General features: G+C 40.1%; 1 protein-coding gene across 7 annotated transcripts; it reads right to left on the reverse strand.

The window, feature by feature from the left end:
• Positions 1–1,472: 1,472 nt before the first annotated feature.
• On the reverse strand, positions 1,473–17,781 carry CDV3 (CDV3 homolog). 7 transcript variants are annotated; one of them, XM_069475414.1, is made up of 6 exons: positions 17,181–17,781; positions 16,368–16,444; positions 14,283–14,285; positions 9,233–9,378; positions 5,079–5,238; positions 1,492–3,858 (listed from the first exon to the last, which is right to left on the reverse strand). In XM_069475414.1, exons 1-6 carry the CDS (start codon positions 17,418–17,420, stop codon positions 3,708–3,710), a joined length of 777 nt encoding a protein of 258 aa, XP_069331515.1. In that variant the 5' UTR covers positions 17,421–17,781; the 3' UTR covers positions 1,492–3,707. The 7 variants fall into 7 exon arrangements, with proteins under 7 accessions (XP_069331512.1, XP_069331515.1, XP_069331514.1 ...); XM_069475411.1 differs by lacking the exon at positions 14,283–14,285 and having other exon boundaries at positions 1,473–3,858; XM_069475413.1 differs by lacking the exon at positions 14,283–14,285 and having other exon boundaries at positions 5,079–5,232.
• Positions 17,782–19,024: the final 1,243 nt, after the last annotated feature.

Below are 19,024 nucleotides of genomic sequence, written 5' to 3' on the forward strand. Positions count from 1 at the left end.
TGCTCAAAATTGACAATTTTGTGCTTCAAAAGACACTACACTAAGAAAAGGAAAAAAATGGGAGAAAATATTTGCAATTCACATCTCATAAGGGACTAATACACAGAATAAAGAACTCACAATTCAATAGTAAAACACAATTTAAAACTTGACAAAAGATTTGCATAGACATTTTTCCAAAGATATACAAATGACCACTAAGCACGTGAAAAAATGCAAACCAAAGCCACAGTAAGATGCTACTTCACACCCACTAGGAAAACTATAATCCAAGAGTCTGAAACAAGAGAAACTGGAATCTTCAGTCATTGCCGGCTTGAATAATATGTGGTGAAGACACTTTCAAAGTTTGGCAGTTCCTCAAGTTACCGTATGACCCAGCAATTTCACCCCTAAGTGCACAGCCAGAGAACTGAAAACATGTGGACCCAAAAACCTGTACATGAAAGTTCACAGCAACATTATTCATAGTGACAAACTGAAAAAAACCCAAATGTCCAACTGATGCATGTATAAATTAAATATAGCACATCTGACTTTTTTTTTGCTAGCTCCCTCCCTTCCTGACAACTATTGTTTAGCAATAAAAAGGAATGAAGTATTGACACAGGCCACAACATGGATGAGCCTCAAATACATGCTAAGGAAAAAAAGCCAGTCACAGAAGACCCTGTTTAAATAAAATTTCCAGAGTAATATACAGAGACAAAAAAAATAGAATACTGGTGGCTTAAGGCTCGGGGATGTGGGGGGAAATCAAAAAAATGACTAATAGGTACAGGATTTCTTTTCGAGGTGATGAAAATGTTCAGGAATCAAGAGTGGTGATGGCTGCATAACTTTGGAGATATACTAAAAACTTAGCTGTACACTCTAAAAAGGTGACTTTTATTTAAAAAAAAAAGTTTAAAAAAACTATGGAGGAAATTAAATGAGGGAAGATAGGGAGTTTAAGTTTCTGTGTGTATATTCTACTATAAATAGTTCTATCAAAAAAAACCACTTCAATCAAGCACAAAGAATATTCAAATAAATTGTGAACATTAAACATTTAAACTCCATTACCAAAAGTGACTTGAAGTATACTTTCACTAGTTTAGAAATGAAGCAACTATAATCCAAACTAAATTCTTAAATTTAAAATTACTCCCCTTTTGGGGAATGTGTAAGTTTCTCAATGGACAAAACCTCAAATCTTGTCTACAGAATAAAACTTAGGTTGCCTTGCCATAGTTTAAGGTAATAAAATTTAATATAGCAACTAAAACAAAAGTATATTTCAATACTTTTTAAAGATGAAGAATGTTTATCACCGCTTTGCAGCCACTTTTTCCCCAACATTCCAAGTGCCCTGCACACATTTCTTAAACACAAAGTACATTCCTGAGTTGAGAGCATCGTCATCTTCCCACAGCAAAAGAGGCATGACGTCAACTCATTATGTACAAAGACAAAAGGTTTAATAAAAACCATTAAACTCCAAAATCCACATATTTACTTTTTATTGAATTTGTTAATGTTACAGAGTTCTTGCACTGCCAAACCATGCCTGAGAAGTCAAAGAAAGAAATGGTACAATGGACAGCCTCACCCACCCATCATACAGTATATTAAAACTTGATTCATGTACATTTTGATATTTTCACAATCTTTTAAAAAGTTGTAACAAGAGTTGGAATTTCAATCTGCTGCAGGTCTTCAGCTTTCTAGTACAGTACGCCATTGAATAACACCTCCATATATTCACCTCAGTTCATGCCTCGATGATAACATAACCCCAACAAAATTTTGCTGGAAAAAAAGGCATACTTTTCAAGGAAAACATGTGGCTCAAGGTCCAAGAGATTATTTACTAAGGTTTTTGGTTCCCAAATGAAGTCTTCAGTTTAACCAAGAATCCCAGTTCTTGTTTAATCATCCAACCTCCCACTGGCTGGCTCAGTTACTTCCACCCAAATACATCACAAGGCAGGCATCCTGCCCACCACCTCAAATAATGCCAACCTTATTGCAAAAATGTGGCTGACAGGTCCTGTCAGGAGATACTGTAACCTCCTAGAAGTCAAGTCCTGCACTGACATGTTCATCAAGATGGAACTGCTACAGGAAAATACCCCCACATCGGGCTAGTTTCACTCACCCATTTGCTTCACTCTTGCCAGTAGCAAGTCTGCAACTCCTGCATTTGGCAAAGGGATTTATGACAGAGAAATCCAGACTGCATCAAGTGGTCACATACCACTCTGAAATATTTCTGTTGAACCAAGAGAGAACTAAGAAACTGCCAGACTAAATCATTAAGTAGAAAGAAACTTTTCTGTGTAATCCTGGGTAGCTTCAAGTCCCTTTTTAAGACTAAAAACTATTAGACAGTTAAACTGTAATTATTAAAAATGAAGTGCTACATCACCTGTCTTTTTACCCTGACTCCAAATGAACAACATAAAGACACATCAAAAGGTTGATAAGAGAGCTAGCTGGGACAATCGTTGCATATACAGAACTTCCAATACCTTAAATTTGGGCACAAGTATATATGGAATTCTTAAAGATCATGCATGATCCCTTTAACTTACATGGGTTTTAGCTGAGGTTTTTGCTTACATTGCTTTGAATTTGTAAGGACAGGTCAGTGAATCCCTTAGCCTGAGCAGAAACCACTCTTTCCACTGCAGTTTACTACACATCTTAGACCTGATTAGAGGAGGCTTTAGCAGCACCTGAAGTAGAGCCTCTGGCATCCACTGCCCTTTACATCAAAGGCTATTTGGTTCTACTCTCGGGATTGGCAAATTCACAAGACATTTCACAATTCTAATGCATACTTCAGGTTACTTACTTAACCAAGCAATATGCTCTTTCAAAGAACTTATTTCAAGTCAAAGCAAAAAAGGCCTTAATGTGGAACAAAGAAAAAGCACTATCCAAATAAAAAATTACTAAGAGAAACAAGATTATTCTCTCCCCCACCCCCTTTCCCACTTGGAGGACCAAAGTTTGGTGGAATTTAATTTGTGGTTACCTCAGAACACAACTAAAAGTTTAAATTACAAATCACAGCCCTACACAGATGATCTGAACACATCAGTTCTTTTGAGATCAGCGTGTTCCAGGAAGTCTAATACAGCCACAGCCTACTAGAGAGTATTCCTTAAGGGTGGGGCACAGGACAGGTTAATTAAGGTCACTTAAATCTTCATCTTTTACAGCAGATCAGAACCCAGATGGCTGACTTTCTGCAGGATTTCTGACAGGAATCCAGTAGAGCTGGTTTCAAGGTTCACGTCGACAATTAATAGCTGTAAACCTTCTTATCCAGAAGTTGTGATCCACATGAAGTCCACAATGAGTGCAGCAAATCTGAGGTAGTCAACCCTTATGAAGGCTCAGTATCTGAACATAAAAAGATTTTGAAATGACCACTGGCTGCAGGTTTTGGTTTTTTGTTTTTGCAGAGTAATTATGAAAGAACACTGTGGAATCTAGTTCACACATTTATATAACAATGAAAACTCCTCTAAATCCAATATACATAAAGAGCAGCTGTGACACTTTAAACTTCCATAGTGCAATAGGGCCGGTCACTTAAATCAAGTGGTCTGCATCGGTTGCTGTAGATCCAGCTGAGATCAGATGATGAATGGCTGGCTGTTCATGGCGGTTAGCTGTGGTCTAGATACCTTAGAAGGGTTAGCAAAGACCATTCCTTAATTGTACTGTGTGTGGCTGCTTTTCTGATTTTCAAGCACAGCATACTGGTTGTCTAGCTGAAGTTTAAGTGCCTGGTTTTTTGAAACCTCATCCCTACCTCTATTTTTGTGTCTTACTACTTCAAAGCTCTTCTCCATTTCTTTATCCCTAAGGGAAAAGAAATGTAATCATTAAATATTTCTTCTTCACTAGGGTTTTTGAAAATATTCTTCCTTGAATTAAAAACAAAAATTAATCCACCACTTGGAAGAATCTTGGGGAGGGACAGGAGGGGAGAACTGGTATATAAAATCCTTACCAAACCATTTTTAAGGCTTTGATTGAACAGAAAACACAAAACATCGTACTGAAGTTCCATGGTCCTATTTTCTACTGAATAGTTTTTAACTGTGACCCTGTTTCAGGACCACCTTGAAGACAATTAATTGTTCAGTTAAAGGCCGTGTAATGCCATTCTTCCTAAGACTTACTTTTTACTTTTAGCAAATAGATAATACATCTCTTTCTTTATGTATAAGTAAAGGTAACAATTTTCTCATTCAAGTAAGCTCTACATATTATTCAGTAATTTTTCCTCACTTATATTTTATGGGAGTGGACCTGATTAGATCAGGTAAAGAAAGATGAGTGTGGTGAGTCACTCCCCTCCCAGACGTAGGTCCCTTATACATTTTGTAGGACAGAGCAGAGGAGTAAGTCCAAGTGGAGGTCTGAATTCAAGCCAGCTGTGCTCTCAAAGTGGCGAAAAGGCTGAGATTAACTCTAAAGGCCACCCAAAAAAAAACATTTCCATCTGATGTCATTTACATTTCTTCCCATTTTATTTACTTTTTAAAATTCATGTCCCTAAATAAGATGTAGATGTGCCATATGTGGTCATTTAACTCCAGGTAGCATTCATTTTAAGTACCTGCTGAAATAAGATTATTTTAATATTAGATTTATAAATGCCAACATCTTTCATCTGTTCACAATAACTGGGAATACAACGAAATATCACTTTTACGTTTCTAGTTTCTGTATTTTAAGGAGCAGCAGCCACTACTAAAGTACTTGCAAAGAATTTTAACTAAATAAGACTTGTCATTGCTACAAAACAGCATGAACTGGGGATAGGAGAAACTTTTGCAGACAGCAGACAAAGTCTACAGTGCTTGTTCCCCTCACCCATTCCAGGGCTTTTATTAATACCTCTCCCCCCTCCAGGGCACATCTTAAGTCCCATGCTAGTTCTCAGCTGCCTCTCAGCTGCAGCCTGGGCTTTGCCAATTAGGAGTAATCCCCCTCAGGTAGGATTTTATACCCCTTTTGCCCACACCTTGGCCAATGAATAGAGGTCCCAAATAAAATGCAATCATAGTACTTACTTCCGGCTTTCTACATGCTTGGCAGTTGACTGAAGGGATGGGAACTGTGTATCGCTGTATATTTCTGGTGGTCCTTGTGGTGTTTTTCTTGTTGTGGTTAACCTGGCCCCAGGAGGCCTATACACACCACTAGTCATTGCCGGTTCTGGGGTTTCTGTAACTAATATTTTATGACAGTTTAGACAAACTATTCAAATGCTGGGCATTTAAAATAAGCTATTCTTGCATTCTTGATCATCTAGCAATATCAGAAAAAGCCAATACCTGATATAAGGGTCTTTGGGTCCCTTATAACAAAAGGAAAGTTTTTACAGAAAATGTCCCAAAGTAAAAACATTCTATTTTCCTAAGGCAGTGTTTCTAACCCCTCCTCCATGGATTATTGTTAATAATCCATGTGAATGAGTACTGTAAGCCTCAGTGTTGGACGCGGGAAGGAACCTGCTGGAACTGGACAACAGGGCTCATCAGGGGCTGCCTTTCAGAATGTGACCACATTAGTCTTCAGTTTACTTATCAGTAAATATGGATAATGATAACGACTTCTTTACCTGGCTGGTTAAATAAGATGCCATGTGTAAAGAACTTAATTTAATAAAATGCCTGTGCAGTTGAGATTTTTTTTTAAGTAGTTAAATTTTTTTTTTTAGAGATAAGGTCTTGCTGTCACTCAGGCTGGAGTGCAGTTGCATGATCATAGCTCACTGCAGCCTCAAACTCTGGGCTCATGCTGATCCTCCTGTTTTGGCCTCCTAGGTAGCTACAAGTGTGTGCCACTGCACTTGACCAATTTATTTTTTGGAGAGATGGAGACTCACTACGTTGCCCAGGCTAGTCTCAAACTCCTGGCCTCAAGCTATCCTCCTGCCTCAGCCTTCCATAGCGTTGGGATTACATGCATGAGCCACCATGCTGACCTTTATTAATATTCTAAAGATGATAAAAAATAAAAATAAATGACTAGATATCCTTATTTCACTGTCTTCCTCATCATTAATGGATTTTATGACTCTTTCTCCATTTACTTAGAAAATATGGATAAAACAGGAATAAAAATGAAGCAGCTCAGCAGCCCAAAGTCTTCCCTTGTGGCTAACATTTTGGGCACATAGTCCCCTTCCAGCTTTTTCCTATCTTTCTTTTTTCTGTTCTCAATATAGATTCAAATAGTGTTATATACATGTTTTCCACTTATCAAATATGTCATTTCAAATAAACATCTATATAAATATTTGCCAGCTGAAACATAAGACAGCCATTTCAATACCGTTTTTGATTATACGAGGAAAAGCTTTTATGTGTATTCATTATTTACTCAGCACCCAAACTACATACAGTGGACGTAATTAACAAAACAGAAAACCCTGCCTTCATGAATCTTTTAGTATAGCCACTAGCCACACCTTTATTTAAAATGAGTAGGATGAAATAAAATTTAAAATTTAGTTTCTTGATCACATTAGCTACACATTTTAAGTACTCCATAACCACATGTGGCTAGTGGTTACTGTATCAGACAGCACTCTTCCATCATCACAAAAAGTTTTACCAGTGGTATTCCATAGAGAGGAAACAAAATAACTAAAAACAGAGAGGAGCTATAGCAAAAATTAAAGTAGGGAAGGGTTTGTGAAGAGAGTGCAAAATGGACAGGGTGTAGGCTGTTGTTTTCAATAAGTGGTAAGGTCTCGGTGATGAGGTAAAAATTGAGCAAAGACCTGAAAAGAGGAAGCAAACACAGAAAGCTGGAGTTGGCAAACAAACTCAATCTGGCCCAACAACTGATTTTGTAAATAACATTTTAATGGAACACAGCTATGCTCATTGGTGTATCGTATACAACTGCTTTTAGGGTGTAACAGCAGAGCTGAGTAATTATAACAGAGACTGCATGGCCCTCAAAGCCTAAATTATTTTCTATCTGGCCCTTAATAGCAAGTCTGCAGACTCCTGATATTACGTAAAGCAGAGGATTCCAGGCTGAAGGCATCAGCATAAAGGGCCTGCAGTAGCAGTGTGCCTAATGTGTTCAAGGAGCAGTGTGAGGATCAAGTTAATAATAAAGTCAGAAAAAAGGCAAATTGGCTGGACGAGGTGGCTCATGCCTATAATCCTAGCACTCTGGAAGGCCAAGGCATGAGGATTACTTGAGGTCAGGAATTTAATACCAGCCTGAGCAAGAGGGAGATCCCCATCTCTACCAAAAATAGGAAAAAAAAAAAAAAAAAAAAAATTAGCCAGGCATGGTGTTTGCCTGTAGTCCTAGCTACTCAGGAGGCTGAGGCAGGAGGATCTCGAGCCCAGGAGTTTTAGGTTGCTGTGAGCTATGATGACACCACTGCACTCTACCCACAGCGACAGAGTGAGACTCTGTCTCAAAAAAGAAAAAAACAAACAAAAAAAAAAACCAAGGGAGAATCACAAGGCAGACGTGCAAGGTCTTTGTAAATCACTGAGAACTTTAGGTTTTACTCTGAATTAGAGGGGAAAACACTGGAGTTTGTGACCAGCACAATGACATGCTCTGACACATTTTAAGACAATCACCACTCAGACTGTTGTGTTGGGAACAAAGCATGTGCATGGGTGGGATGATGACACAAGGGTAGAAGCAGGCAGACTAGGTATGAGGCTACCTCCATAATCCATAAGAAATGATAGTTCAAACCAGGGTGGTAGCAGTAGGACTTGGTGAAAAATAGTCAAGACAGTCTGAATTTATTGTGCAAATAAAAGCAGAATCTACCGACAGGTTAGATTTAGGTGTGGAGCAAGAGACAAGAGTCAAGATGACTCCAAAACTGTGGCCTAAGTGACTGAAACAGTAACACTGAGATGAGAAAGGCTGTAGGGCGGAACAGATTTGTGAGGGGTGAAAATTAGTTCAGCTTTAGATATGATGAGTTTAAGATGCTGGGTAGACAATTAAGATAGAGATCTGAGCTGAAAATGTAAACACAACAGTCAATGGCATATAAAAGAGACTGCCAAGGGAGCGAGGACAGACAGCAGAGAAGCTAGGACTGAGCCCAGGAGCAAACCAGCATTTAGAGGCAGAGGAGAAGAGGAGATACCAGCAAAGACTGGGAAACAACCAACAAAGAAGGAGAATGTGGTGTGCCGGAAGCCCAGAGAAGAATGTGTTTTGAGGGGGTGATCAACTGTGCCAAATGCTGCTGATGGGTCAAGTCAGATGAGGACTGAGACTTGGGAGTTGGATTTAGCAACGTAGAGAGGTTATTGGGGTCCACTGACAGAAGAGTTAAACAGACAAAAATATATATACATACAAAAAGCTAGAAAGGATGCAAAAATGTTAACATGTAGTAGTTATCTATGCTTTCTGGATAGCATGATTTGGGGTGATGTCATTCTTTATATTATTCTCAATAAAATAAGAGGTATATACTATTTTAAAGCTATGGCTTCTCAAACTTTTGTTTTTTCATTATTGCCTTCCAAGGAGCCCTTTGAGACATCTTTTCCCTAAATGCCTCCCACTCCATGAAATTTTAAAACCACAGATACTATACATCTGTTTATGTACTTTGCTTCTTTGGTGGGCCACAAACTACTGTTGAGATCTAAGATTTCTTCAGGCCCAAAAAACCACCAACTTTCACCCTTGAGAAGGATAACATCAACCCTGCTGAGAATTCATGCTTCAAGATGTAGGAACAAAATAAGGAACAGGAAAAAAAAGAGAAGCACAAGTGAAACACAAGGGTTCCAATATTCCTTCCTCAGCTGTCAAAAATATTTTAACATGATAAAAGCTTTAAGGAACTGCCTCTCCTATGAAAACTTTTGGAGTTAAACACATTACTAGATATCCTGAATGAAGCTTACCTTGGATTCTACTAAATGAAAGTCTTTTCCTTACCTATTTCCCCACTGGCCAGGAGTTAATATTTAGGGAGGAAAACTGGAATAAATGCTTAAATATTTAATTAGTTTATAAATTTTATACTTAATTGACTAGTCTATTTATAAATTTATTCCATAAATTTTAGCACTATACAGAACAAAAGTATGTCTTTTAACTTCCAGATTCCCTTTATTTAGGATTTGAAAGTCTTTATAGTTGAAAGATGACCACACATAAAATTACACATGAATTAGACATCTTTCTGAAACTGAAATAGTAAGATTACCAATTATTGGAGCAGGAGGTGCTTGTACCGGAGCTGTTTTATTCCAGGGACCTGAAGACTTTTCTATACCACCACCTCCTCCTCCACCTTCTTCCCAGTTATCACCTGGATCTTCTCTCTTTTCATTATCTTCTTCTTCCTTTTCACTATAGGAAAAGCAAACAAGTTAATTCAATTAAAGATCCACCAGGAAAACTGTCAGTCCAAATCCTTAGTTCTGTCAATGCTTGTCTGTGGGACCCAGCAAAAGTTACTTAACTTCTTGGAAGCCTAAATGCCTCATTTCTTGGGGAAAAAAGGGGTGGCAGAGAAAGAGAATTTTGTCTACCTTATCCATTGGGACTTCTACTTGACTTCATGTGAAAAAAGGATTTCTTTGCTTAAAAAGATGTAGAAAATCACTAAGTCTGATAGTCTCTCCTTCCTTTTTTGCAAACCACCTCATACACTCAAGAAAATTTAGAGATATTTAAAATACTGGCATGCCTGTGTGACAACCTGCATGATTATTTATAGCAGCCTCAAGTAAAAGCAAGACCCTAGCTACTGCCTAAGGAAGGAAGAGAGGTTGATGCACCCTGAAATGCAGAGAAAAGACTGACCTGAAGGATTAAAAGCACAATTACAAGATGCATTTTGGAGCTAAGTATATAAACAGGCATTTATGGTAAGCTTATTTTTAGTGAGCAAATAAGTAGTTTCTGAAAAGTTGTATAATTTTATTTGCAAATCCTTTAGCACATGTAACAAAATGCTCTCAAAATTAGAATTCACATTCCAACAGAAAACAAGTCTGTGTCCAGTGTTTACATAAGTGATACAGATTTCATTAGTGCCGGTCTCTACTGTCTGGCACAGAGAATATATAGAACTAGCCCCTAACATCAAACATGTATTTGTCACTTGTTTAAAAAAAAAATGGAAAATATAAGAATCCAATCTTTGGCTTACAAGTTATCATAAATGCAAAAGATATGCAGTGGTAACACACCATCTTAAGACTGCTTACAGTGTGTATTCAATGCCAATTTTTAGTTTTTTATTCTTAAATTTACTTCAGTCAAATCTATTTCTCCAAGGTATCTTTGATTATTTCTCTGTTTGCTGAATTACTTATTACTGTTTTATGTAAACTTTTAAGTCCTAAATTACCAAGTACATTTATCTTTTCTCTCTACTGCTGGCTTGAGAGCAGGATTTTCAGTACAGTAACTGCTAAATCAAATGTCCTTTTTACAACTCTTTGACCTTGCAGATACACCTAGCAGAGATTACCAAACTTTCCCAGAATTATTTTTCATGACAATGGCAGTTTTTCCTAGGTCTTCAGCTTCTAAATCTCCTTCGCCTTTCTACCTTTTCCTCTCCCTATTTAAAAACATGGCTGGTTCCCAAATCTCTGTTCCTGGTCTTCCACTCCTTTGGACATTGTCTCCTTTTCTGACCAACAATTATGGCCATAAAAATGTATAGATGACCCCATATGACTCCTAACTGTGTGACCTTGGGAACATCACAGCCTCTCTTGGCTTCTGCAAAAGTACATCTAAGGGTGCCTTACTTCCATTTCTATTAAAAATAACACATGTCCTGATTTACTTGACCTAAAGTTCTTGACCAGTTTGACGTTCTTCTTTAAAGATGCTTAAAACTTTTTCAAAAATAATGGCAGCATCATATGAATTACCCACCCACCAGAGGTGATTCCAGAATTTACAGGCTAGGGTGGAAATCAGAAAGAGGAAAGGGTAATAGATTCATCTTCAACCTGCATTTATAGTAAGGTTTTACTTAAGACTGTATCTGAGAGAAAAAAAGGCTGGAGAATATAGGGCCAAGCCATCCTCAGTGTTCCTTTTGACTAACAACATAATAGAATTCTATGCAGCCATTTAAAATGATGTTAAGCCCATGCTGCTATTGAAGTAACATTCATGTCATAAACCAACAACTTACTAAAACAATACCTATATATACCTAATATAAAGACGTCTATAACTTTTTTTTTAATGTTATAAGGAATAGCTTTGGGTGCCAGAATTCATGAAACAAGCAGGAGCAGATTCTAAAGCCAGACTGCCTGGTTCAAATCCAGGCTCTGCCATTTACTAGCCAGGAGACTTTGAGTATGGCACTTAGCTTCTCAATGCCTCAGTTTCTTCTTATGTAAAATGGAGCTAAAAGCCTCATTTTATGAAGATTAAATGCTATAACAATAGAACAGTGCCTGGCACATAGTAAGCACTATGTTTGCTACTACATGCTTTTTAATACTCATTTGAATTTTTGTACAAGCAGCAATATCGCACCTTCATAATAGGAAAAAAAGTTTTTACTTGAAAAAAAACAAAAATGAAAACGTTCTCTTTAAATGGATTTTAAAAAATCAATACCAAACAGTATGACCTCGTTTTCTAAAGGTAGCTTATTAAGTGGGATGAATGACCAAGTAAGAATATGAAGGTCATAATTTATCCAGGAGTCTAACAGTGGTATCCAAACGTCAGAATTGTCCCAAAAGGATTAAAAAGAAAACTTACTTCTGAAATGCCAGTGTACTTACATTATAATGGGATTTGCTTGGTTCAAGGGTAAAAGTATGAGTGCTAGTCACTAGCTACAACTGACTAGTTTAGTAATGTCTCAGCAACCCAATCCATGCCAGAGAGGTAGAGTCCTCCACAAGGATTTAAGTGTATTCATGCTGCTTACATACTCTTTTATACTCCAAAACTGTAATAGCTTTCAGTTGGTCATTTACATTTTTAAACAGTTCTTAACTCACTAATGTACTAAATCACAATTGTTCACACACATACTAGATTCTAAAATATATTTTCCCCAAAATTACTTTAATATTTGGTGACTAATATCTAAACTCCAAAATTATTACTTTGCAATAAACAATCTTCAATTGAAAAGCAAAAAATCTTGTAACACTGATTATTCCTAAGTTGAAGAGATTATAGATGATTTTATACATATCTTTATGCTTTCAAATTTTTTCAAATGTTCTAAAAACAAGCATAATATTTTTCTAATTCACGAAAAAATTTTAAAGAAAATTCCAATGTGGTCTGATACAATACTGGCAGCATCTGAAGCAAAAGAAGTTTCCTTTACTGTCCACTGTCTTTCTACCAACTCCTTGTTCTCAGGAAAAAAACAAATGGATAAAATAACCACAAATTTAAAAATATATCTAGTTTATAAACTATTACTAAAAACCAAGCATGATCCATTTAATTAGATGGACTATATAGCTATAATAAAAGGTGCAAGGAAACAACTTAATATTTTGGTTCAGATTCTGAAATAGTAGCTATAGTAACATTGCAAATGGTCTAGTCAAGACTGTTGATCCAACAAATGAAGCAACTAAGGCCCATAGATGTTTAGAGGCTTGACTAAAAATGCCACAGTACTAAACGTAGGGTTGAAATGATTTACATATCCTATTACTTTTTCATATTTATATATTCCAGAAAGTGTCAACTCTCCAAATGCCAAAGCCAGAACAAGAAACATGCTGCAGTGACTTCCGTAGAAGACAGGCTAAAATTCAGTGTTTGACCTACATATAACATATAGCTTCTCAACAGCTAAATTTTCTCTTTTAAACACTACAATCCTACTGGCAAATTCATCCAAATTCAAGAAAGGAAGTGTACATTTTAAAATATGTGTAAATCCCTAAGATACTATTGGCGGGGCAGAGGGAATAATGATGCTAGAAAAGGAACATTTACTGAATACTAAGCCAGGCAGCACAGTACACTTTACACAGTTAAACCTCACAGTAACACTAAGGCAGGGAGGAAACCCATTGTATATAAGAGACTGATAGGCATTTAAGTACCTTTCCCAGGGCTACAAAGTAGGAAAGCCAAGACCATGGGATTCCAGAGCCCATATTCTTTCACACTGCCTCTTATTTCACTGTATCCTCTTGACAGCTATCTTAGAAATTTTCTTTATTTTGAAGTTTGAGAAATTCATTTTCTTTAGCAAAGTTGATCAGAATCACGTATCCCGCAATAGATTATTTATAAAGAACCGACAATTCTTATTTCCTTTACCTCAAGGGACATAACATGAGAACTTATGCATCCTAACTCCCCTTCCCCAACACTAGAGGGAAGCAGCTAAAACAAAAACTAGACTTGATTGCATGAAACTGCAGGTGACACACACAAAAAAAAAAATTCAAAGAAAAAAAAATTCAGACTTGATTGAGCTGCTGGAATGTTGGGCATCTCCATAGGTCTGTTCCTGTCATACCAATCACTATTACAACAGTAAAATGGGGAGATAAAAATGGTCTGATGAGCTATGCCTGGTGGCTTAAAATGTCACCGCACCTCATCCTAAGAATCTTTCCTGACCCCTTCATGGTAGACTGTCTCTCCACTGTGCCCCAGAGTACCCTACATATCTCTTTGAAATTATCTACTGGTGTCTATTAGAGCATGGGTTATTTTTACAACCGGAAAACCTAGCATACAATGTCTGACAGTCATCACATAAATATTTGCTATAATGAATCCAGCTTGGATTCAGGAGTTATTTCTTTTCAAAATACAACTTAACCAGCTCTACCGAGTTAAGTTTAAATAGGTTTAAAGGTCTAGATTTCTCAAGAAGCTTCCAAGAAAAGCCACTGGGCTCCAAGAACTCATTATTTACTGAAACATGACATATGCTCAGTATTGTATAACCTCAAAAATTAAATGAAATCTAACTTTCTTCCAAAATCCATTTTAAAGATGGGAGAGGGCTTCAAGTCCTATCATCAACCAATTATCTAAGCCCCAAGTGTCAGGCTCCTTTGTCACCATCTCAATGGCTTCCCTGTCAAGAACTGACATGACCCTGAATAAGATCTATTAATTTAGACACAAAATTGGGCACATTAAGTACTCTTGGTACTTAAATCTTCAACTGGTTGATAAACATGAGATAGGATCTTAACATGGTATGTTTGCTGCTATGGAAATTACCCCCCCCCCGAAATGTACACTTATCTTTGATAAAGGCCCAACATGCTAACCTACTACAAGTACTAGTGTCAAGAACTTTAAAACTGTATGCAAAATCTGCAGCTAGTGTTCAGTATATGGATAAAGACAAAACAGATGTGGCGAAGATTGGTGGATCTGAGTGAAGAGCATAGGGAAGAAGGAATATTTTTTAATGTTAGCAGGTCAGAGGAAAACCTCTAGGGTGGCCACTTAGGGGCAAGGACTAGATGCTGAGAATGAAAAAACACAATATAAAAGCTGGTCTACTTCAGGTCAAGCAGAATATGAATGCTCATACTAGCTGAGTTTACTTAAGCCCCTGGCAAGGGTAAAGTATTTAACTTATTTAAGAACCCTTTCACCATCTCAGGAGTAGCCAAAATAGATAAAGACTAAAATGACCCCGAATATGAATATGGGATTTATAGTCAATAACAACAACAAAAAAACCCCCACATAGATTCTGCTTAAACATTCTCCATAATTTAACAAAATCAATTTCTAACATTCAGTAAACTTGAAACTTTTTCTCTTCAGAAAGTGCTACTCCTACCCAGTAAATTCAACGTGGCAAAATACCATTCTTCCTGTCACTCAAGTTTGTAAGAACACCAGTCAGCCAGGAAAGAAAAGGCAGACCAAGAAAAGCCTTATCTTTACAACAGAACAGGAGCCACACACATACGTAGTCCCACAACCCCAAATGTAAGAACCTCACATCCCCTCCTCTCCCATTTTACAGGTCAAGATCCAGGAGAAAGAAAATGGGGATATTTTCTAAACTACAGCTTTTCAAAAACATCTACAACACGAAGGAAGCCAACAAGTGGCTGGGAATCAAACTCCAGTCAAATCACTTCTACCGAACACTACTATCAAGGAATCAAGAATGGAGAAGCCACATTTCCTAAAAGTTTCCCACTATCGATCAGGAGGTTTCACTTTGGTTAAATTCACAAAATGATGTGCAAACACCTAGGACATTAATGCCTAGCTGTAGTAGGTATTCAACAAATGTCAAAAATAGCAGCCCTGTTCTCAACAATGTAAGAAGCAGAGTGGATATTAAAGAAAAAAAATATTAGCCCTGGTTTTTGAAGAAGTTATAAGGCCATAAACACTGTCATCCAGAGAGATCAAAAGACAGTTTTCAGTTAAAGAAACTATTTACTCCACTGTGCCACGAAGTCACTGGCATTGCATACAAAATGCAAACTTCAAAACTGGAAGCAGTTTATCAAGATCCTTTGTTTCTCTAACCTGGGAGCAAAGGATTTTTAATCTTAAACCAGAATCATACATTCAGCTGTTTTTTTCCTACTTTACTAACTCTTCAAAATATGGCATTTATTTAACATCAATCTGAAGTTGAATACCACAGACTGGACTTGACAAAATATGTTCTTAATTCCAAATCCTCTAAACCAACCAATCCAATTTTTTAAAATTACTATGTTTTCTTGAACTTTAAAAGATAACACGCTAGGACTGTATGGTTCCATTACTATCAAGTTCTGATGGAAAAAATTAACCTGTGCTGTCAGGATAGTAGTTATCTTTGGGGATGAAGGCATTGACTAGGCATTAGGAGTACTGGTACTTATTCTATACCAGTCATGTTCATTTTCTTGACCTGGGTGCTGATTACACAGGTTGATTTCACTGTGCGAACATGTAAAATCTGTATTTCTCTGTAAGTATGCTATACTTCAATTACAAAAATATATATTAACTTGCTTATTGGAGAGAATCTGAAAACATCCACATTATCTTTGAGACAAAAAGAAAAACTAAGTTCAGTCACCAAAATTAAAAGAATTTTTAAGTGACAACATTTACTTTAGCTGGCTCAAATAAAAAGGCCTAACTAGAACTGAAGTAGGCAAGCTCTCACAGGATTTTAGAGCTAGCAGCTAATTTGATGAACAAATAGAAGGACTGCCTTCCTGGAGTGAGAAAGAATAGACATAATCCATTAGAGTCCTAATAAGCATATCTAAAGCACAAGGCTACTGTGATGCTGCTCTGGGACTAAAGGACTGAAAAAAAAAAGCAAACTTGTGTCCAATACCTAGCCTAAAGGTTATCTAAACACATTTGCAACTAGACCATACCTTATTTGCATTGCCTGAACTCTGAGGCCACTGTAATCAACCTCTTTTTGCTCAAATTCTTTCCATTCATCTTCATCCTGTAAAACAAACACCATTTGATCAATTAAAGCTATTTGTAAACACACAACTAAACAAGTAACAGACTATGAAAAGAGTATCAAGTGGCTAAACTAAGTATGGACTCTTTTTCCAGCTGAAGCCCTTGCTTGATCCCCAGGAGACTAGACTAGATTGGAAGACAAACGTGCTCAGTAGTCTAACATTGTTACTTCCGCCGGGTTCCTGCAAGAGAGCTGTTACTTTAAAGCAACTAGGAAAAGCCGAAAGAAAAAGTCAATAGTAATTCCACAACTACATTTCTACCCCAGTACTGCCACGAGACTTTTTCTTTTACAGGCTTAGAGACCGAGTCATGACAACAGAGTGCGACTGTTAGGAGAAAATTCAGCTCAAACTACCGGGCTGAAGCCAGCACACGAAATTACTCAGAGTAGACGTCACTCGATAAACGCTATGCCGGGCACTGCAGCCCCAAACCAAGTGCCCCTTGAGGGTGCTGCCGCCTCAGTCGCGGCTAAAGCCGAGCGCCGCGAAGTGAGGGGGCGGGTCGGGGACAGGTCTCGGGGGTCCCGGTGCCCGCAAGCCCGGCCCGACGTGGGAAGCCGACGTCACGTGGCTGGCCCCAGCGCCCGCCCGCCCGCCGCTGGCCGGCCCCCGCGGCCCCTCCCGGGCGCCTCCCCAGGCAGGCGGGGGCGGGCACATGGGGTGCAAGCGCGCGGCCGGGCCCCAAGTGCCGGCCTGCCGGCCCCTCACCTTCGTCACAGCCTTGGTAGCGGCCCCCGGGCCGGCGGTCCCCGCGCTCGCGGTCCCGCCGTCTCCCGGCCGGGGCCCCGCGCCAGCCCCGCTGCCCGCCGCACCCGCGGCTCCGCTGCTCCCGCCGGCGCTGCCCGCTGCGCCCGCGGCGCTCGCCGCCCTGCTGCTCCGCTCCTTCTTCTTCTTCTTGTCCCTCTTGGCGAAGAAGTTGTCCAGGCTCCGCTCCTCTGTCTCGGCCATTGCCGCGGCCTCCTCGGCCCGGATGGGTGGGGCCGGCGGCGTGCGCGGCCCTCGGGTCTCGGAGCTCTGGGTCGAGGCCGGCTCTGCGCTCACGCTGCCGGGCGCGGCGACGCCTCAGCCCCGCGGGGTCGCCGAGGCGTGTGCGGCGGGGCGTGCGGCTCCCCCCGCGTGCTGGCGAGCGGTGGTACGGTCCGCCGGAGGGATCGCGCGCTGCCTCCGCCCGAGACCGCCCGGGATGCCGCTGCCGCCGCGACGGCGGGGCAGGGTGCCGCTCGCCCCACAGCCAGAGAGGAAGAGGAACGCGCGGGCCAGAGGCTCCAGCGACAGTGCTTGTCTAGCGGCGGCGCGTGCAGGAGGAAGATGCGCGCGCGCAGGCCCAGATAGGAGGGGAGAGGGGGTGGGGAGGGGAGGGAGGGGGAGGAGGGAGGGCGGGCCACCAGAAGAGAGAGGCAGTGCCCGCGCCTGCGTACTTCGCTCCGCCCGCTGCTGTGGGAGCGCGGAGGGTCGGGCGGCGGGAGGAGATGGAGGCAGAGCTGGCAAAAGAGCCAATCAGGTGCCATGACGGAGCGCTTAGGTGACAATCCGTGCCTCAGACAGGGCGGGGCTCCAGTGTGGGGGCGGGGAGAGGAGGGTATATGCAAATAAGTGACGTGCCTGAAGACTCCGGTTCCCGATTGGCCGAGGGTTTAGCCTTGAGGGCGGGCATTTAGGGGGCCGGTTGGTGACTTGGCCAAAGCGGTCCAGCCGGAGGGGCGGGTGGGTCCTGTCTGGGCGCATGCGTACGGTACACTTGTGACTGCTCTCCCGGAGCGATCTGTGGCCTCTTACTCTTTTGAACTTTCGTGAAACGGAAAAGCACTGTGCTAAACCAGCTACGTTAAAGATTAGCCCTCCCCCGTTGCTCGCGTCTGTACTTCCACCCTTTGCGGTCTGGCTACCATTACTTTTCATCTTTACGGGATGATTATTATGAAAGTGAGAGGAGCAGTGAGCTTGAAGTTTAGGTCCCCTTTACTAAAAAATCTTTAATAAGCCAGTAGGAAGGTAGAACTCCGCCCTCTACTAGATACGTCTACCAAGGTTAAGTTAAATGAATACGACCTTCTAGCCCCTTACCTGTAAAGTGGGCACACTAGCACTTGCAAATATGGGGGGAAGAGAGTACCTGTTAGCTGCGGCCCAGCACAGTGCTCAGCACACATTGGATGCGAGATAAATGATTTTTTAAATACATTTAAAGAGTGCCCCCTACCCTGATTTGAGTCTGGATGAGGACTACAGTTTATCCTTAGTTCCTATCCCTGATAAAGGAGGGGAAAGGCGTATCACAGGGGTGGAGACCAAAATGCTCTTGCTAAACCTGGCTTTACTATTTAAGTACTTTTGGGGCCTTGAGAATGAAATGAATTCTTGGGTATGCAAAAGGTGGTCTAATGTAAGATTTTTAACTTTCCATTTCCTCCTTCTAAAGGCAGAGGAGAGAGCTATCACAACACTGAGGAAATGACTCAGATATATGTTGGTAGTCTTGTGGGGCAGACTGAACCCAGCCAGTAAATGGAGTGACTTCTTTGTCTTTTCCTTTACAATTTCCCTGTGAAAGA

This window comes from Eulemur rufifrons, chromosome 7 (assembly GCF_041146395.1).
Source record: "Eulemur rufifrons isolate Redbay chromosome 7, OSU_ERuf_1, whole genome shotgun sequence".
Lineage (NCBI taxonomy): Eukaryota > Metazoa > Chordata > Mammalia > Primates > Lemuridae > Eulemur > Eulemur rufifrons.

Bases quoted from the DNA above. Each gene is read 5' to 3' on its own strand.
- CDV3 (XM_069475414.1), bottom strand. From the start codon at position 17,420: ATGGCCGAGACAGAGGAGCGGAGCCTGGACAACTTCTTCGCCAAGAGG. The intron at 16,445-17,180 runs GTGAGGGGCCGG...TTTGTTTTACAG, and splicing joins CTACCAAGGCTGTGACGAAG to GATGAAGATGAATGGAAAGA. The intron at 3,859-5,078 runs GTAAGTACTATG...CTTTTCCCTTAG, and splicing joins AAGCATGTAGAAAGCCGGAA to GGATAAAGAAATGGAGAAGA.